The sequence below is a fragment of the Labrus bergylta genome, chromosome 1 (genome assembly GCF_963930695.1).
Source record: "Labrus bergylta chromosome 1, fLabBer1.1, whole genome shotgun sequence".
Lineage (NCBI taxonomy): Eukaryota > Metazoa > Chordata > Actinopteri > Labriformes > Labridae > Labrus > Labrus bergylta.
This window is the reverse complement of record NC_089195.1, coordinates 27,290,467-27,309,530: the sequence shown is the minus strand read 5'-3', so window position 1 is coordinate 27,309,530 and position 19,064 is coordinate 27,290,467. Positions and strand designations below refer to the sequence as shown.

At 40.4% G+C, this 19,064-nt stretch overlaps 2 protein-coding genes across 2 annotated transcripts in view; one reads left to right on the top strand and one right to left on the bottom strand.

Annotated features, from left to right (window-relative positions):
* The first annotated feature begins 1,174 nt into the window (after positions 1–1,174).
* Positions 1,175–12,933, top strand: lonrf1 (LON peptidase N-terminal domain and ring finger 1). The gene is made up of 12 exons (XM_020625932.3): positions 1,175–1,928; positions 4,294–4,412; positions 5,271–5,393; positions 7,556–7,753; positions 7,866–8,079; positions 8,366–8,471; positions 8,580–8,694; positions 8,791–8,912; positions 9,019–9,177; positions 9,364–9,526; positions 9,738–9,890; positions 11,306–12,933. The coding sequence occupies exons 1-12, from the start codon at positions 1,325–1,327 to the stop codon at positions 11,462–11,464; spliced, it is 2,235 nt and encodes a 744-aa protein (XP_020481588.2). The 5' UTR covers positions 1,175–1,324; the 3' UTR covers positions 11,465–12,933.
* A 7-nt stretch (positions 12,934–12,940) lies between these two features.
* cabp4 (calcium binding protein 4) overlaps positions 12,941–19,064 on the bottom strand; it is a 28,615-nt gene continuing 22,491 nt past the window's right edge. The window contains exons 7-9 of the mRNA XM_065958057.1: positions 17,094–17,203; positions 15,322–15,469; positions 12,941–13,657 (exon numbers count right to left, since the gene is read on the bottom strand). Of these exons, the coding sequence (XP_065814129.1) occupies positions 13,629–13,657; positions 15,322–15,469; positions 17,094–17,203 (287 nt within the window). The 3' untranslated portion in view covers positions 12,941–13,628. The remainder of the gene's footprint in view (positions 13,658–15,321; positions 15,470–17,093; positions 17,204–19,064) is intronic.

The window sequence follows — 19,064 nt, the reverse complement described above, 5'->3', positions numbered from 1 at the left end:
TGTGGCCTTTTCTGAATGTATGCATCAGTATTTTAAACATGCAGAAAGAACTGTGCAAACATGCAACCATAGTGCTAAGGTAGTTTTTGAAATTAGAATCAACAAAAGTTTCGAGCTTGCCCATTTTTTGTTCAGGAGAATTTTTTTCCCAATAACCTTTTCAATCTGCTTTAGAGATGTTACAAGTAAGTCAAACGATTATTACACTGGTTTCACTTCAGGGGCTCTAGGCTACTGGGTTGGATATTCTAGTTTTGCAATTGATTTATTCAGTTATGAAAAATAACTGAAAAGAAGTTTATGTTCAATGAGAGCTGACATTTGATACATCAAACTATTTTTTTTTTGCATGATCCGAATAAAAGGTTAAGATATATTTTATTCATTATACTTGCATATATGCATTTAAAAATAAATGAGGCTGAATGGTTATGTTAGAGTACATGTCTATGTCGTTGTGAGTAACAAAGTAACGAAAAAAAATACCAGACAATGTTTTTATGCTCACATACTTAGACTTAGACTTTCTTTATTGTCATTCAAACTTGTACTTTACAGTGCAGATAAGAACGAAATGTCGTTGCATTTGACTCGCTGTAGTGCAGGATAAGAACAGCAGCAAGTATTCACATATAAAAAATAAGGTGCAGATATAAATAGATATAAAAAAAGAAAAGCTATGTATAAAAATGACTATACAGATAAATATATTGCACGCTTGGGATGTATGTTATATTGTATTTTACAGTCCAGTGAGGTAGTCCTGTGTTGGGGTTTGAGGGGGAATGGAGGGATTATTTTTTTTGTGTTCAAAAGTCTTATGGCCTGTGGGAAGAAGCTGTTACAGAACCTGGATGTTCTGGAGGCTGCGGAACCTCTTTCCAGAATCCAGCAGCGGAAAACAGTCCTAAATGGGGGTCGGGGGGGGGGGGGTGTCAGGTGTCTCTGCTGATTTTCTGAGCAACATACGGTTACATGTTGCTATACTGCTATCTGAGTTCGTGTTAGTTTTAATGCGGGCTAACTTGAATAAACAGGAGCGTTGTGTTACATGACGCTTGTCGGTCTCTACGTCGCCTCCGTAGTTATGAAACTTTCCAACGCAGGTTTTGTAACCCAGACGTCCTGACCAATCACGGCGCGCCTTTGTTGTTCACGTGACAGTGTTTTTTTTTTATGTAACGACCGGGTGTGTGTGTGTGTATGAAAAAGTCGCTTTGCTATACTGCCAATGACTGTGGTAGCTATAGAAATGCATACACACGGCAACAGAAGGCAGACTAAAATCACATGTTAAATTATTGTTTCCACTACGGACGCTACAATGTCGCTCCAACAGGAAGCGGATGACGCGCTGCAGGAGAGGAGCGCCTTCTTCATCGGTGCCGACTCGGACAATGTGTCGTTAGAAGAGGACCATCACCAGCTTATACTGCAGAAAGCAAACGCGCTGGCATCTGAAAACTGCCTAAAAGATGCCATTGACTGGTTTACATTGGCTATGCGGTATGGCCCCATGGAACCGGAACAATTAAGCACTTTCGTGGACTGTATCGTCCGCAACTTTAAGAGGAAAGCGGCTCGGCCGGACGCGCTGCCGGGTCAGAGTCAGGACGCAGGGTCCAACTCCAGGGACGACGTGTTCGACTGTCCCAGCTGTCGTAGCTTTTTAGGTGAACCTATCACCCTAGCCTGTGGACATTCGTATTGTAAAAGGTGTTTACAGCGACGGCTGCTCTCTAAGTGTAAGCTGTGCCGGGAGACTGTGCGGGGAGAGGAGAAGGCGAATGTAATTCTTTGCGGACTTCTAGAAAAATGGTTCCCTGACGAGCTGAGCAGGACGAAAACGATATGTGAAGTGGAAGGGCTTTGTAGAAAAAAGTGCTACAAAGAAGCTGTGTCGTTAGCAACCGATGTCATTCAGCGTGGTGAGTGTTTATGACATAACCTTACATGCGTGCATCAAGAACAGGGGGTGTTTTCTGGTGCTGTATCTTTCTACTAAATGATTTTACCTTCTTATATGTTTTTTTTTCTCTTTGTAAAAAGATGTCTCATTGATATATAATAAGTAGCTACGTAGAATAAAGTCTACTGACCAACATTTAAAACCAGTACTCATGTGTTGTACTCCTGCCACTCTCCTCCCATTGGCTGTCTGGTACCATGGTATGTGCCGCTTACGAAATGTCATAACCTGCGCATGCGCACTCGGTGCAGCTTGCATAAGGCAGGTCATGACATATTGGGGCAGGTTTTGTAACTTGTATAGTGGGCGGGTATATGTATTTTGTAATTGTTACGGTGATTATGAGAAAGCACGTCTCATAAATGTTTGAAGTGGGGATTCATGCACTGTGTATGGGTACATTTGAAAGATAAAAAGGGCAAGCTGGTGGTGAAATAAGACACGGCCATACTTCAGGGTGGCTCTTATAACACAAGTTTATGTTATGAAATGATAAAAAAAAACAAAAAAAAAAAAACTAGGCTGTGTCAAATGCTTTTTCGTTCAAAGGCACCTACAAAGATAAGGATTTGGGCCTGGATCTTTCATAACATGTGTAATGGAATAAAATATGATCTTTTCTCTGTGGAACAAAATGGTTTGATGTGCCCATGAGCAAAGCATCGAAGGCCAAGTTTAAATGAATGTTTCTAAAAATACAATTATAGGCTACATACATACATGATTTTTTTTTTATTTCGACCCCTAGCTTCAAACAAACTATGGTGTCTTTCTACCATTTGCTTTATTATTCTGCATTCGCCTGAAAAACATCATTTATTAATGTTCGAAAGCAAGGGATTGTGTGTCTGTGCAGCAGTTGGACACATTTCTATATCCTACACTAAAATGTCTCCACAGGCCTGTATATGTGTTCTGGACCTCTACCTGATTCATGGGTGCTTATGAAAACGTCTTTGGTATTTGGGTCAAATTATATAACACACATAACCTCACTGTGTCTGTGCTGACTTTTGTATTGCCTGCAGGATATTTAGAGATACTGTTTTCCATGAACTGGATACTGTTTTCCAAGGAACCTTGTCGCTAACAGAAGGCCTTTCTTTTCGTACAGTTTGAACTTGACTTAATGGCCTCCACTCTATTTTTTTTTTTTAAGGAAAAATATTAAACATAATAACCCCTTGGAAAAAGTAGATGCACATTGTGTAACCTAGGCAGACTCACCATACCATTCAACTCAAATTTCCCTGTTACTGAATGGCCAAATACCCTTTCCCCCATTTTAACTTCTGCCCCTTCTAATAAACTTCAAGACAATACATTGAGGTGGTTTAAAAGGGCTTCATGAGCATACTGTATTTGGCATGGCACACTCTTGAAGATGCAGAACTCAGTGAGTTCGTGCCGCAGTGTGACCGCCTGCTTTGGACAGGCACCGACCTTCAGTACTGCAGACAGCCTGAGAGGCAGAACAGACTGCTATACATATTCAGGGTCTCTTCCCTGGCTTTGTGATGTCTAGACTGCCCCCCTGTTGTCCTGTTTACATTAAGACCTGCCATGCATCAGAAAAATGATTCTCATTTGTCTCAAATTGAGGTAACCCATCACTTGGATTAATGGTATGGCATGCACTGGCAAATCACAGCTCAGGCAATGATGGAAAAAAACTTGAGGAACCTTTGATGGAATGTCTGTAAAATTTAGCCCCTAACACAATTCATTAGTCAGTTAGTGCAATAGCATGACCGACTGCTTTAAATCTTTAGACTCGCTTTGAACAAGTTGGCATGGATGAGTAACTAAATGAAATCTGACATTTCTGAAGCTAACCACATCCACGCCGGATGTAATGAAATGTCCATGTTAGAATCCAAACATGTTATGCCTCATAAATGAGACATTTCTGAGAGCTTGGAGATTGTCTAATCTTTTCAACAATGGCAGTTTTTAGGTTTTAATTCTTTCTTTCTTTGTGCAAAAGGTAAAGTGTAACAGAAGTATAAATCTAAAAAAAACAGACCCTCTACTGTTCTGGCATAACTTCCAGACGACTACTAGAGTTAAAACACTCACTAGTGTTTGCAGTGGATTTGTGTAACATATGACTTGCAGGAAACAACAGATTGTTAAGTCTGTTAAGGTTAGCACAGCCCACCCATGCAAGTAGAAAAGAAAACAAGCATCGTGCTACTTGTGCTAATATTATAATAACTCACAACTGGAAGTTTATTCCAACTCAGTTTGCTTTCTCAATTGAATAAAATCCCTGTTTTGTTTTTGTGAATAAAGGGTTTAAACCTCTCTTCATTTTCCCTCAGATCCAGAGGCGACAGCATTGGCACGGCTATCCCGAGCTGAGGCGTACATGGCTCTGAAACAGTACCGCCTGGCTTTGGAGGACACAGAATTCTGTCTCGAGTCCAGTTGTTCTACTGAAGTAGGTCACTCACTGATACTGCAGTCACTTTTATCCCACCACACAGAAATGCCATGGCCACTTTTAGCTTGACATTATAATGTCAGGCTGTCAATGTAAGGAGGATGGTGGTAATGCCTTGTTGTGCACAAGTGCTCACACTGATACCTTAACTCTCAAGAATCTGGCATGGGATCAATCTGGTGTACCACTCCGCTGATCGTTTCTCAGAAAAAGAGTATTTTAAGACGGGGCTGCACCCAACGCCACAGATGCACATAAACAACCCCAATGTGTCATGTCATTGGATTATGGTAGCAAGTGAATGTAGATCAGTTCACTGACGCCATTGATATGTAAACATGTTTACTCACTAATGCCTATTATAGTTCAGAGACACGCGAAAGTGCATCGCTTGGCAGTTAGTTCACAGAATCAAATGAGACATGAGATTAACTTTTTTCTGAGGAACTTGTTTGTATGTTGTTTACAAAGCCTATTAATTAATGTTATATAAAAAAAAAACGTTCTCACATTGGTTAGGCTAAGTTATAAAAGAGTATCATGACTGCAGAAGGTTTTCCAGATCACATCTGAAATTGGTTTGGGGCAAGGCCATTAAAGACTACAAGATCGGGAACAGAGGACCACATGTCTGGGTTGAAGCCTCCATTTTCATTTTCTTAATTTGTGAAATAAAATATATGATATTAAAGCACTTTCATTGGTCATTTTTAATGACACTCACCATAATATGTTTGGGAATGGACTGGTGATGTTTAGACAGTATGTTAAATGGATGCAAAATTGTAGTGTGTACACATCACCAATTAAACAGAAGTACGATATATAATCCTGTTCTTCCATCTGCCCTTTCAGGCTATGTTCAGGAAAGCTATGGTTCTGCATGAAATGGGCCAAGTGGACGAGTCTCTTCAAGCCTTCCTCCAGTGCCTGGCTGTGGACGAGGACTTCCCCTGTGCGAAGAGACAAGTGGAAAAGGTGAGAGGAAGTAAAGACTCGGTTGTTCTCCAGTCTGGCACTTCACTGAGATGAGGTTCCACCGTGTTTTCACAGTATTAACTATTAGAGTAAGGGTTATGGTGTGAAAAAGCATGTTGTGATTTTTCCTTTGTATGGAAGTATAGCTTGTTCTATTCCTTTGAGGAGTCAAGGCACAGTGCATGAGTGTGCCAACATCATGACTGGGTAGCAGTGGACATGAAGCTTTCCTGTTTGTATCTTTATTGCACTCATATGTATTTTTATGCTCTGATAGAGAGAATCGGCTTTTATACTTCATTGACTTTATGGACCCGTCCTTCTATAATAGCAGGGATACTTAAAATCCCACTAAGACTTAAACTAGAAACAAGAAATGCCGTGTTTTATAGGCATTTTGATGACAACTCCCTTTGAACTGCTGTGTTTCTAACAGCATTTGCATCATGCAATGTTCCCAATGCTTAGAATCACATTATTCTGAGCATCAATATTTGTCTAAGCAGCGGGTAGATCTAATCAGATGGACATTTGTCATTTATAAAGTAGGAAGACAATTTGGTAAGTTGGTCTGTGCTGAAATTAATGTTTCATGCTGAGCTACAGCCGTCTATTTTTTGCAACATATTAGAAACGCTAAGGAAATGGAAAAACACAATAAAAGCAAATCAAAGAATTTACTTCAACGTTCTCGGCTAGATACAGAGATCTCTAACCATATCTGTTCCGATAATCAGTCATGGAATTGCATAAGTTGTTGGCAGGTCAGGTCTTGTGACTGCCTATAATGACATTAGTACCACATAACAGAAATAACACAGTTTTGCTGTTGCATAAGTGACACGTAGATGACTCATGTTAGCAGCTTCAAATTCCATGAGAACCACAAAGTTTATTGCTGCCCTATGATGAAACATCTTCAGCTTACTTTCAGTTGATATTTTCTTGAAAGCTTTGTCTCATCATCACTGAGTCATCATTGTATAAGGACGAGTACATAATCAGATTATTCAGCTTCCGTTTTCACATTGTGTGTGTGTGTGTGTGTGTGTGTGTGTGTGTACTGTGCCTGTGTGTGTGTACTGTGCCTGTGTGTGTGTACTGTGCCTGTGTGTGTGTACTGTGCCTGTGTGTAAAACATTGATTCGACCTGTTGGTAAGGGTTACTGGTTATAATGGTATCATGTCAGAATCCTTTATCATTCTGATCCTCAAGAGGGTCACTGCCAGGCTAGACATCAATCTCCAGCAGTGTGGGAGCCAGACAGCGCGCATCAATACACTGTCACATCAAGTTTGTGTATCCTCCAGTCATACCTACAGTCTCTAAGGCCCTCCCAGTACACATCTAAGAAAACAGCAAATTATAATGGAATACAAACCGACAACATCCATCCTTGTCGCCCTCACTTAGAAATGGCAAGGTTTCAAACAGTGCTTAGCATATGGTTACATATGTAAGAGTGTCTTTAGCCACAGTGTTTTCAGAACATTAGCAATAACTTAAGAGGGTTTCTTTGAGCAGAACTCTGGTATTAATAGTGCAGATCTAGAGGAGAAGGACAACGTTGTGTCAGTATGATAATCTGTAGGTCAGAGAGCAAACTTCATGTCTCTGATTTGACTGAAATGAGATTGGTGGTCTTTGCTACTAAGACAAGAACACTCAGTTCAAACTGAGGTCATGCTGATATCTACTTTGTAAATCGCACAAGGCAACCGTTTAAACAAAGTCAGCTTACTGTTCTGACCTCAAAATGCCACTTACATTCTCATGGACAGGATTGTTCTCGCTGGTTATTTAAATGATTACACCATTGTTTAGTTTAATCTTTTTTGTCAATAAAACCTTTGTGCAGAGAAGACAAACGGTCTCAATTTCTCTTTTCACAGAAAAAACCCCCCCACATTTTTCACTGTATATTTTAAATGCATTTTTTCCCCTTACAAAATCCAGTGGAATTAAAATATAACACTCTCGCTTAGATAAAATATTACCAGATACCATATGCTGTACAGAATATGGATGCTTCCTCTTTGCATTAACTGACAATCCCATATCCTCTTTTACTTCTGTGGTGATACGTTGTTTTTAAATATAATTGTGTGAATTGTCTTCGATAAAACTGGCTTCAGCTGACAAACAGTCTCCTTTGTTACAGATCCTGTGTGACCTGCTCTGCCCTGATGATGAGAGCGTCAAAGTCGGCGTAAGGGAAACGACTCAAAACACGTCGCCTCGCTTGCGCAGTAAAACCCTTGTGTCCGATGCCCAAACTCAACCACTGAGCCCAGTCCAAAGACGACACCAACACCAGGCCCGAGTCGCCTCAGCACATCATCCCCTGGACAACCAGGAGGTACTAGACCATAGAGCGATGGTATCATGATGACAATGAATTAATCAAATGCTCTTGTTGCCACATGTTGATTAGCAAGCCTCTTAATCTTTACTGTCCTGTTGTTATTCAGAAACGCTGGGAAAGTTTGGAGCGACAAGGCCTGAGCAGAGCTCATTCACTAAGAGTTCACAGCTCTGATTGTGGTGAGGAGGGACTGAAGAGAGTTTGTTCTGCTCCTCAACTGGGCGACCAGGAGAAGGGGAGCCTGCTGAAGAGGAAGTTATCAACGTCAGACACAGAGCCCTGTTTAGTGGCTAGTGGAAGCAGCAAGCATAAAAAACAAGGTTAGTGACCAATCCTGCTATTGTAGGGCTTTCTCGTCTTCTTCTTCATGTATTTACATTTTGGTCATATCTTTTTTTGCTTCTGTTTTCAAACCAGTTGCATCAACTTGAGTCAAATACTATTAATGGTACTTTACAGGTGGATGTTATAATCCATCATCTTTGCATAAATAAAGTCTAATGGATTGCTTAACATTTATTTCCCAGATGCAAGATAATTTGTCTTAGCTGTTTGGGAAATATTTAGTAAAATGCTTTTTTTTTTTTAATCTTCTGTTGACATCAGGTGTGGCTCACGGTTCAAAACAACAAACTGCCATAGCTAAAACCTGTAGACGTGTTCCTGAGGAGCTGCTGGACCCCAATGACTTAGAGTGCTCGCTCTGCATGAGGTAAGCTCGCAAGCATATTTTTCAACAAATGTGAAAACTCTGTACACTTTCAAAGAGTTAAACATTTAGAATTCAAACTGAAGTGTTGCATCTCTGTGATCTGCACAGGTTGTTCTATGAGCCTGTAACGACACCATGTGGCCACACATTCTGTAAGAACTGTCTGGAACGCTGCTTAGACCACACCCCTCAGTGTCCCCTCTGCAAAGAGAGCCTGAAAGAGGTGAGAGACAAATCTTTGCATGTGTCAATTGGTTCGCCAAATATGTGCTCCTTGGTTTGACGTTTTAGTTCTCATCTTCTATCCTACTCTCTCCAGTATCTCGCATGTAGGAAGTACAATGTGACGTCCATCTTGGACACGCTGATCAAACGGTTTTGGAGTCAGCAGAGTGCAGAGAGGACTAAATCGCATCTGGAGGAGACAAAGGAGCTCTCAGAGTAAGCATTACCGTTACTCATCTGCTCGATTCAAATGTTCGATCGTCTGAACACAGAATGTTGAAAGGGTCTAACGTGTTTTCTCTCCTTTCCTCCCTCTGCGCAGCCTTACGAAAAATGTGCCTATCTTTGTGTGTACCATGGCTTACCCCACCGTGCCTTGCCCCCTGCATGTCTTCGAGCCACGTTACCGCCTCATGATTCGCCGCTGCATGGAAACAGGCACGCGGCAGTTTGGAATGTGCATAAATGATCCCCAGAAAGGGTAAGCACGCAACAAAGTGGGTTACTGAACCATCAAGGACATGTGTTGGATTTTCTCTTTCTCATTTTGAACCCATTGTTCTCTTTTATTCCAAAAAAAAAAAAAAATCTCAAAAGGGATTACTGGCAGACACTGCAAAAACTCAGCTGAGATTAGAAAAATAAACAGTTGTTTCCTTCTGTGCAGGTTTGTAGATTATGGCTGCATTCTGACCGTCAGGAGCGTTCATTTCCTCCCCGATGGACGGTCGGTAGTAGACACCATCGGAGGAAAACGATTTCGGGTCCTGTCCAGAGGAATGAAGGATGGTTACAGTACCGCTGACATCGAGTACTTAGAGGATACAAGGGTAAGAATTATAATGGATAGTGTTTGAATAAGATTATGTCCACTGTCTTATGCTTTAAATATCATACTAGATTCTATATTTTAAATAGAAACTCAATAGGGGACGATTATGGGTGGGGTATAATTTTATTTGACATTGAGTCAACCTTCATTGCCAGAAATGTTTCCACAATACAAAATGACTGACAGGTAAATTCTTCATTTTCTCAAAGGTGGAGGACGGTGATGAGCTCGAGAGTCTTCAAGAGCTGCACGATGAAGTGTATGAACAAGCCCGTGTGTGGTTCCAGAACCTGAAGATCCACTTCCACAACCAGATCCTGCAGCACTTTGGACCAATGCCTGAACGAGAGGCTGACATCCAGGTACATACCCAGCAACATGTAGACGTTTCCCTCTTTGTGCCCACATCAGATTATGTTGGGATTACATTGTAAATAAATAATATTTTTTGGGATCACAAGGCCATTTTATCAATCAGAAAACCTGCTGAAATAGGAAACTGTGAATACGGTTCTTGTTTAATAATCAGTGTGTGAAGTCATGTAGGTTAAATGGATCAGAAAGGGATGCCTTGTCCCATGTTAAACTCTTTTTTTGGATGTATGATGATAAGGCTTATTTGTAAACAAAAATAAATGAAATCATCAAAACCTTTTATCAGCTGAGTTCCTCATAAGCATTAATATTCTCCACAACACTCAAGGCTTTGTTGATCTGTTTAACTTCATCTGACACAGACTGCAGATTCTTCGTCTAAAATTGGATTATCTCATGACACACTAGACTTTCAGGGGAAGCTACAACACTGTGCGTTCACATGACTCTCCCGTTGTCTGTGCTCTGCTCTGGCTCGCAGCCTGCAGCGCTCAAAGGGATTACGGCTCCAATGTAAGGACAACCACGGGGCGGAGTCTATCGACAATATAGGCTAAACAGCTTTATGGGTGCCTCATACCTAATCCCAGCAGCAGCCCTGTTACGTCACAAGAGTGTCACGAAGGGAATACCTAACTGTACTATGTGCTCACAGACTAGGACAGTAAATCACTGACTGGATTTTTTGGTGGTATCTTGTGTTTTTTTTTAGGAATCAGTGATATTTTCGCCAATGGCTAGCGCGCAAAATGTAAATCATACCCAGGGAACATTATTTACTTCAAATCCTCGTGGTGTTAAGCACGTTTTGTAACTGGCTCAGCTTTTCAAGGAAATGTTTTAGATTTTTCTTTCCAGCTCTGACGCAGCCATGTACTGCATTAGCAGATTACATTACGGGGGTCATATTTTTTTTGAACTCATTCCTGGGTTGTGATGTATAGATGTTATGAAAGTGCCTTCATAAACCATCAATACAAAACAAATACCTTTACTCGTGATCGGACTTCCTGGAGTTTGTATATTCTTAATGGGAATTTTATGTTTCGTGTCAACAAATCTTAAAAAAAAAACTATCAAAGGAGTCGATAAATGTGATATATGATATATATGATTCAAATGTGGATATATCATGAGGGCTGAAGAGGCTTCCAACAGTTAAATTAATTCAACAACAAACCAAACTAACAGCTCAAACCTCCAGTTGAACTGGAGATGTGAGGGTATTGTTTTTTTGGTGAGTTATGTTGAAGATTGGCACAAGGTTTAACTGGGAGAAAGCCAAAACCCAGTGCTTGAACACCAGAATATTTCAAAGGTTAAACCTTTATGTAAACCTTTCTAATGTGGAGTTTTTTGGTGACAACAAAGGTTTTATACTATTTCCTTCATCTTTTTCCAGGCGACTCCTAATGGTCCAGCCTGCTGCTGGTGGCTGTTGGCTGTCCTACCGATCGACCCGCGATACCAGCTCTCTGTCCTCTCCATGACCAGCCTCAAAGAACGCCTGGTGAAGATCCAGCACATCCTCACATATCTGCAAAGCATCCCAAGCAACTAGAGCTTCCTTCTCCTCATCGAACACAGACACCATATGGACTTAAAAAGAACTCACACTGAATCAGCATCTCAACAACCTTTTTCTTTGTTTTTGTTTTTATTCTTTCTCATGACATTTGTTATGACTTACTACAAGACTCCCCGTTGAACAGGCTCCTTGTATTAAGCCACAAGTCAAAGCAAAAACACCCCTTGAGCTGTGGATCAATCCAGAGACACTCCCTCTGACACACATTGCTTTTGTTTTCTGACTGTTAACAATTATTTAAAAAAAACAACAAGACCAATGTGACAGCATCTTTTTTCACACTCGTTCATAATGCAGTACATTTTCACAAGAACTTCCCTGAACAATCCTGTTCAAGCTAGAGGAGCGGTGGAGGAGGACGACAGAGAGGAGAACATGTAACAATCACCTTTGAGTGTTCCTTATTTATAGAACTTTTCTGAGCTCAGCTGAAAAGAAGATAAGTCGTAAGATATCTTCAGATAATGCAGAGGGCACGATGAGACGATTCTTTGGAACGAAATCCTAAATGCTGAAAGTCCAAAAAGTGATAGCCAGAAGTGGTCCAAAGGTACCATAGGAGAAAAACTCAAGTGCAACTACAGGCTGGTTAAAGTATTATTTTATCTCTTCCAAGCAACCTGATTTTTTTTCTTCTGACTTTTCCATCATGCTTTTCACGCACAACTTCCATCGCTGCCTCAAAGTAGAGGCGAGGAACCTTCCTGCTGAAAGAATGAGACCATCTGTGCTTATCCTCAGCGATTTTTCACCTGCTGCCATTTCGTTCCCCTCTTCACATCTGACCAGAGGAACTCTCATGTCCATGAAATCACACCTTGGTTCTTTTCCTTTTGACGACTTTTCTTCCTCTCACAGTTAACCTTAAGTTGGCTTCACAGGCTTCCAGACTTTTAGTTTGTTAAAAACTTTGGGGATTTTGCAAAGAAGTATTACGTGTGTGCTCTTTAAACCAAAAGATTCAGCCTACCCATTTATTTAACTTAAAATTAACTTGTAAGTTAACGTTTTATTTATACATTATAGACCATGTGATGTATGAAAAATTCTAAAGGGGTCTTGCAATATTATAACAGTTTGAAAGAAGTCAAAAACAGCATGTTTTCCTCCAGTGAGTTGGCATTCTTCTTCACTCAAAGCTGCTCAATCTTCTCGGAGAAGAGTGGACGGTACCTGCAACTGCCTTATAGCATTTTGTATGGAGATTTGAAAAAAAAAAAAACACAATGCGTTGGTGTGGCTACCATTCCTTTTTTTGCCATAGTATGAAGTATATTTTTAATGTGTGTGATTTTTTTTGGATGTGTTCATCCATGTGTATATACCATTTCTTTAAGGAAAGTCGAGTCGAAGCTCTTTTATGTAAATCATCTGTAAAAAGGCTTTTTTGGACAGATGTTTTAAGTTATCAATTTATCAATAAATGCACTCTTTTTTTTCAATCTGAGCCTCAGCGTCAAGTATTTTACAAATGAATAAGAAGACATGCAGCTTTTCTGTGATGGCATGCTGGCGCTTTATTGTGTAAGTGTTAGTTTTAAATGAAATTAAATGAAATATCTCTGTATAAAACTGAACAAATTTAAATATAGGCAACATCAGTGTAAAAAAAAAAGCTTGCTTTATTTATAAAAGAGTTTAATAGATTTACTTTGAAATGTTATTTCCACTTTAAATCAGTCAGAAGAATTTAGTACAAGAAAAAATTAATTTACCAATCAAAAATCAAAAATAACCACAAATGTTCCAACTATGGCAAAGAGATGTGTTTTCATTGTTTATATATAACTTGTATATATATATGTTTATAATCTAAACTCTAAATGAGTTTAGATTATAAACCCCTCTTAAACCTTTGCTGATAAATCTTCCAATTTGTAGAGCTAGAGCATTTAAACATATATTCTTTAGCACTAGGGGGCGACAGTGGTGCATTATTGTTATTCACTATATTCTGTTTTATAACTCACCCTCTGCACTTACACTCAACCCATCTCAACTGTCATTAGAAAACATGAACAGATCTCTTCATGTTATATTTAGACACCTGCAACACAGAGTGCTGATAACCAGCAGGAAGAACGCTGTGTTCATGAGCTGCCGTGTTGTGTGCTCCAGTCTTCAGCACCATCAGAGGTCACAGCGCAGACAGCATCATAACAAACTCTGCAGAGGGAGACAGAGACAGCGGCAGATCCTCTGATAACAACTAATGACAGTCTAATATTATAAAAGGACAGCTTTGGATCTCGCCGCGTCATCGGCAGCACACACACACACACACACTGGAAACTAACACAGTTCTATTATTGCCAAGTTAATTAAAAAAAAAAGAAGCTACTGGGTTGATACATCAAACAAGGAAGGAAACAATTCCTATCGTTTAATCAAAAAAAGAGAGCTGATTGGTTTTCTGGGAAGGTATCAGATCAAGTCCTAGATTCAAACCCTCAAATGTGGCCAAGTTTCCAGACTCATCAGCTTGATTACCACTTGTTTCAGCTGGCTGTATCCATTACAGCAGATTCACTTGTCAATCAAGACAGCTATTGACGTTCGCTGTGTATGAAACCCAGCTCCTGATCGCTCGTGGCAGCTTTCACGAAATCCATCCAATCAATCATGTGTTCCATTGACTTCCTGAAGCGCTTTGCTTTGAAAGGCGTCTGATTGTAGGTGAGAATCTATTGATTGACTGAGTGAGTACTAAAGCTTAATTCCAGATTAACCCACTAACATTATCTCCCGAGGTACTCCTTTAACCATTTTCTATAAAAAGAAGTAAACCGAGCGGAACAGCGGCTCGGTCTGAGTCTTCCTAACACCTGAGATTGACCTGTCACCTGGATATTCACAAATATCCTCTCTCTGCTGCGGTTTGCTTCTTTTCTGCCCGTGTGGCTTAACCAGACACATGCACACTAACCTTGCCCTGGGGGCTAATTGATGATAATGACAAAGACCAGCTTATTGGTTCCGCCACAGACTGACACGCCTGTTCATATATTTCCAATAATTGTAATTGATCAGAACGCTGAGACAAGATAAACAGGATCACAACTCTAAACCCTCCCTGCTCTGCAGCCTGTAATGACACTTACATGCATGGGGTGTTTATAGTGCCTGCTCATTGTCGTGTGTGTGTGTGTGTGTGTGTGTGTGTGTGTGTGTGTGTGTGTGTGTGTGTGTGTGTGTGTGTGTGTGTGTGTGTGTGTGTGTGTGTGTGTGTGTGTGTGTGTGTGTGTGTGTGTGTGTGTGTGTGTGTGTGTGTGTGTGTGGCTTGGGAGGTAACACGTGGTAATGACATTTCTGCAAAAGTCCTTGAGCCGTCCACCAGTGTGTGTGTTCCCTTGTGCGACATGTGACAGCTGTCCAGGCATGTGTATTGATTGTCTTAATGCACTTCTGATTAGATTGGATTGGCCCTTTCAACCAACCCACCTTCACTTAACCATCTCTCCTTTTCTATTTCACCCCTTTCCCCACCTGATTCCTTACTCGTATTCTCCCCCAGTCCCCTTCAACCTGCCTGCTTTTACAAAACCCAACAAACTCACTCAGACTCAGGATGGACTGGTTACCTGTACCTGGTATGTTAACCTTTGTAAAGATAATCATCACATTTGTAATGTATCTGTTTACTCTAATTTCTCTTCTAGGGTAATTATTTTAATGAATTATCTCTTTCGGTTTAAACTCTTAAAACTGCAGCAGTCCTTGCCCCCTCTTCATTTTATTGTCTTATTTCTTGTTTGCACACGTTGCCTTGAGTCAGGAATCAACTCCCCCTTTCCTACACATTCATCCCCCAAAGACCACCGAATGCTCACCATCAAAGTCGATGTTGCCATCTTTGTTGAGGTCAATGTCGGCGAGGATTTCCTCAAGCTCACCTTTCTTCAGCTTCTCCCCCAGGAGGGTCTTCATGCCCTCTTTCAGCTCATCCAACGTGATCTTTCCATCGCCATCACAGTCAAACTTCAATGTGAGCAGTTAGTGGAGAGCAAGGAGGTGGAGACATGAGCATGTGGTACATCAGAGAAGGAAGGGAAAACGTTACATGTTTCTGGGCTAATGAGGAGGGTAATGAGGAGAGACTGAATACAGAGTGATGTAATGAGCACTGGAGAAATACAGACAGAAAAATGAGGGAGTCAGGGTCCATGGATATAAACAGGTACAGAGACTGAGATATCATGCCATACAAAATGATTTGAACACAGCTGTTAAAGTTTCAAACCTTATAGCTACAGCATGGCTGCATGAGGCCACTTGAAGTCTGAGAAAACAGATTGAGAGTGCAGATGGGGCCCTGCTGACTCATGAGGTGTTAGAATTGAAGTGAGGATGACTTGAGAAGTGACTATAAGGTTGAGATAACATGCATTATTTGTTCAGAGAGAAGCCCCTTTAGAGTTGCAGAAGACGTGGAGTTAAATGACATCATTCTTCATAAATTAATTCCAACATAAGAAAATAAGGATTTCTAACCTATGACATCATCACTCAGGACTTGACAATGACTCATGGATGATTAATAAACTCAACATACAATGGAGGATGACTGTACAACCTACAGTCTTTAGCACTTCTTATAAGTGAACACAGAAGCTTTCACTTTAAAGACTTTTCATGCAAAAGAATGATTAATTTTTGTATTTGCATAAAAACAATCTAGGAACTAGATGGTTCACGGGGAGGTTGTCGGAGAAAGACACGTCGTTACACAGCTCACTGTAATAGTGAATCTCAAGTCGAGTTAAGGATGGGTAATTTAATTGACACAATTAACTTTATAGCTTCGAACAGTGTTGTATTTCGAGCTGCCCAACTGTGTGCATTTCTATTTAAAAGCATTGCATGCTGTAAATGTAAGATTTAAATGTTGCTTAACTGTCATTAAAATGCCGTAAAAAACTCAATTCAATTTCCCCTTTTATTCATCGGAGTGCACGTGTTAACTCTAACGTAGAGAACCTAATCCAAGCTGAATATTGTGCACTGAGGTTGTAGTTGTATTCATGAAGAGCCTGTTATCAGTGTGTCTGTTTTGCAGCAACCTTTAGATATATTGCTGTGATGTGCTTTACAGAGGAACCCAGGTGTGTGAAGCTGTGATTTTCAATAACCTGATCATCTCATTAATTTTGCTTGGTCAGAGAATACATCACACTGAGGCTTTGTTCTGGGGACAGATCAATTCAGAACTTGTGTACCCGCCACTGTGTCGATGTCAGAGAGAGCAGCTCAATACCTGGATACTTCCTCTGGACTGATGAGGCACAACAAACAATTAAATAGACTACTCAATTTGCTCATATTAACAAGCGAGACAAATATAGAATAATTTTGTGATGTCCGCATTGAATCACCATCAAAATAGATATTTCACTCTGCCTTTGAATCCTTTTTTTCTGCACTCTCAACCAGTATTCCCCCTCCCTATTTCCTCAGACTTGTTTACAAGTAAGAGCCATACACTCTTGGCACTCTCCAGGGAGCGGTCCTGGTGCACACTTCAAAGTACTGTCATAGTACTAGGCTCCCTTTTCAATTGCTTGAAGTCACACTTCTTAAGAATTTCTAGCTGGGGACCTCTTACCTGTTTGAAGGCACAGCGGAGCTCCTTCAGCCCGACCATGTTAGCCGTCTCAGCCAGCATCCTCGGCCCCATTAACTGGCAGAAATCGTCGAAGTCTACGTGACCACCCCCTGCACAAACACACACACATAAATACAGACACATAAACATGCACAGGATAGCTAATATGTTCATTACTAGGGCCGTCAAATGATTATAATTTTTAGTGTAGATTAATCCCTAAATTTAAATAGTTAATAGCAGTAAATCCCATTATTCACATTTAAAAATAAAAATGATTCTGCTTTTATTTTGAAATTTTGTACTGTCTTTAGCTGAGCGTACCATACAAGAGTGCAGCTTAAAGCATTCCCCACACAGAAGAAGAAGAGATGAGAATGCAGATGTGCATTTATGTCGGCTGTGCATCTCTGACTACAAGACAGAAAGACCCCTGGGTGTTGATGTAATTGATTGATACCTGACTGGAATAAGAGTTAGAAAGACCTTCGTTGCTGAAGGTGGTGAGCTGTGGACTTGCATGTAGATACATAATTGTGAGATCAAATCAAAATTGAGTGGTGACATTTTTGGATGGTGACTTTGATGCACTGCTCAGTAATGTAATTATATTATTGTGACTTGAAAATCAATGTTTATATGTAAGTGGATTTGTGAAACAGATTTTGACACAAGCAGGTCTAAAGAAAGAAGTTAAATCAAGAACATCACACTTTTTTTTTTTGAAGTATTCTGATCTGGCACAGAAACATATCAGTAGATTTTATATCAGAAATAAGGCAACTTAAGTATTGATTCCCAAATTCCTTGTCGTTGTCCCTCTGTATTGGTCTCCACCACCTCCTAGGAGCGATATCCAGCTCTTGACTGCTCAATTGTGCATCAGCTAATTGTTTCTTTTGAGTCTCTCATCTGGAAGGTCGGGGTTTGATCCCCGAGCTCCTGCAGCCACATGTCGAGGATTTCTTGGGCAACACACTGAACCCGGAATTGCTCCTAAGTGTCATAGCCAGTTCTCTTCATACAGTTGGCTTTACACTCTGACCTTGACTGTGATTATTTGAAAAAAGAAAGCAAACACTTTTACCATCTACAAAGTCAGCAGACAACGTGTTTCAAATATTTGTTCAAATTATCGACAGTGGACTCTGCACAGTGTCATCTCGAAAGGTTTTATTTGGAATTGATGTTTTGGCCAATATTTTCAGAGCTTACCTCGATTCAAATGTATACATATATACTTCCATTTAGGTAACAAAGACTGGCAAGTAAATCTATTTCAGTAAGTGTCTTAACTTTCCCTTAGGAATAGTCAAAGGAGAAATAGTTGTTCAAGTACTTTCCATCTCAATGGTACTTAAATGCAGCACTTGAGTGGTAGCATTGCACAAGGCTTTTCCTGCCTTAATACCAAGCTTGAGAAGTTTTATGAAAGTCCCCCGGGCATTGAGACTGTAACAATGCCAACAGATAAGCGCTGGTAATGCTTCCTGAAACCCACTCAGAACCAGCTTTTTTAGTTTGATCCCCATGGTAATTATCAAAACAGAGCGCTACAACGGGGCGGCCCGTGTTATTAGTCGAACAAAAGACAGGCTTATTTGATAATGTGGACAAATACGCTCGGCCTGTTTTCATTATCTGGGCCTTGGTGGATGTGAAAGGGGACTATAAAAAACCTATGTGGTCATTTTGTGGTTCAAACAATCGAGTCTGTGCTCAGATACTCTGCAATGTGGAGGATTAAAATCAAACCATAGGAAACTCTGCTTGTATGAAAAGCCCTGTTAGTGGTGCTGGCTCATGTAACTTATGTTCAAACTGTCACGTTTTAGTTACAACAGCAGCTGCAGGATTCTGACAGAAAAGACCATTCATTTTAGGAGTTTGACAACTTTCATACTTCCCTGAAGGTACAGTATATTTTTTGGATGACTGGCTGTACCCTTGTGGAGCTGCAGTCTGTGGGGG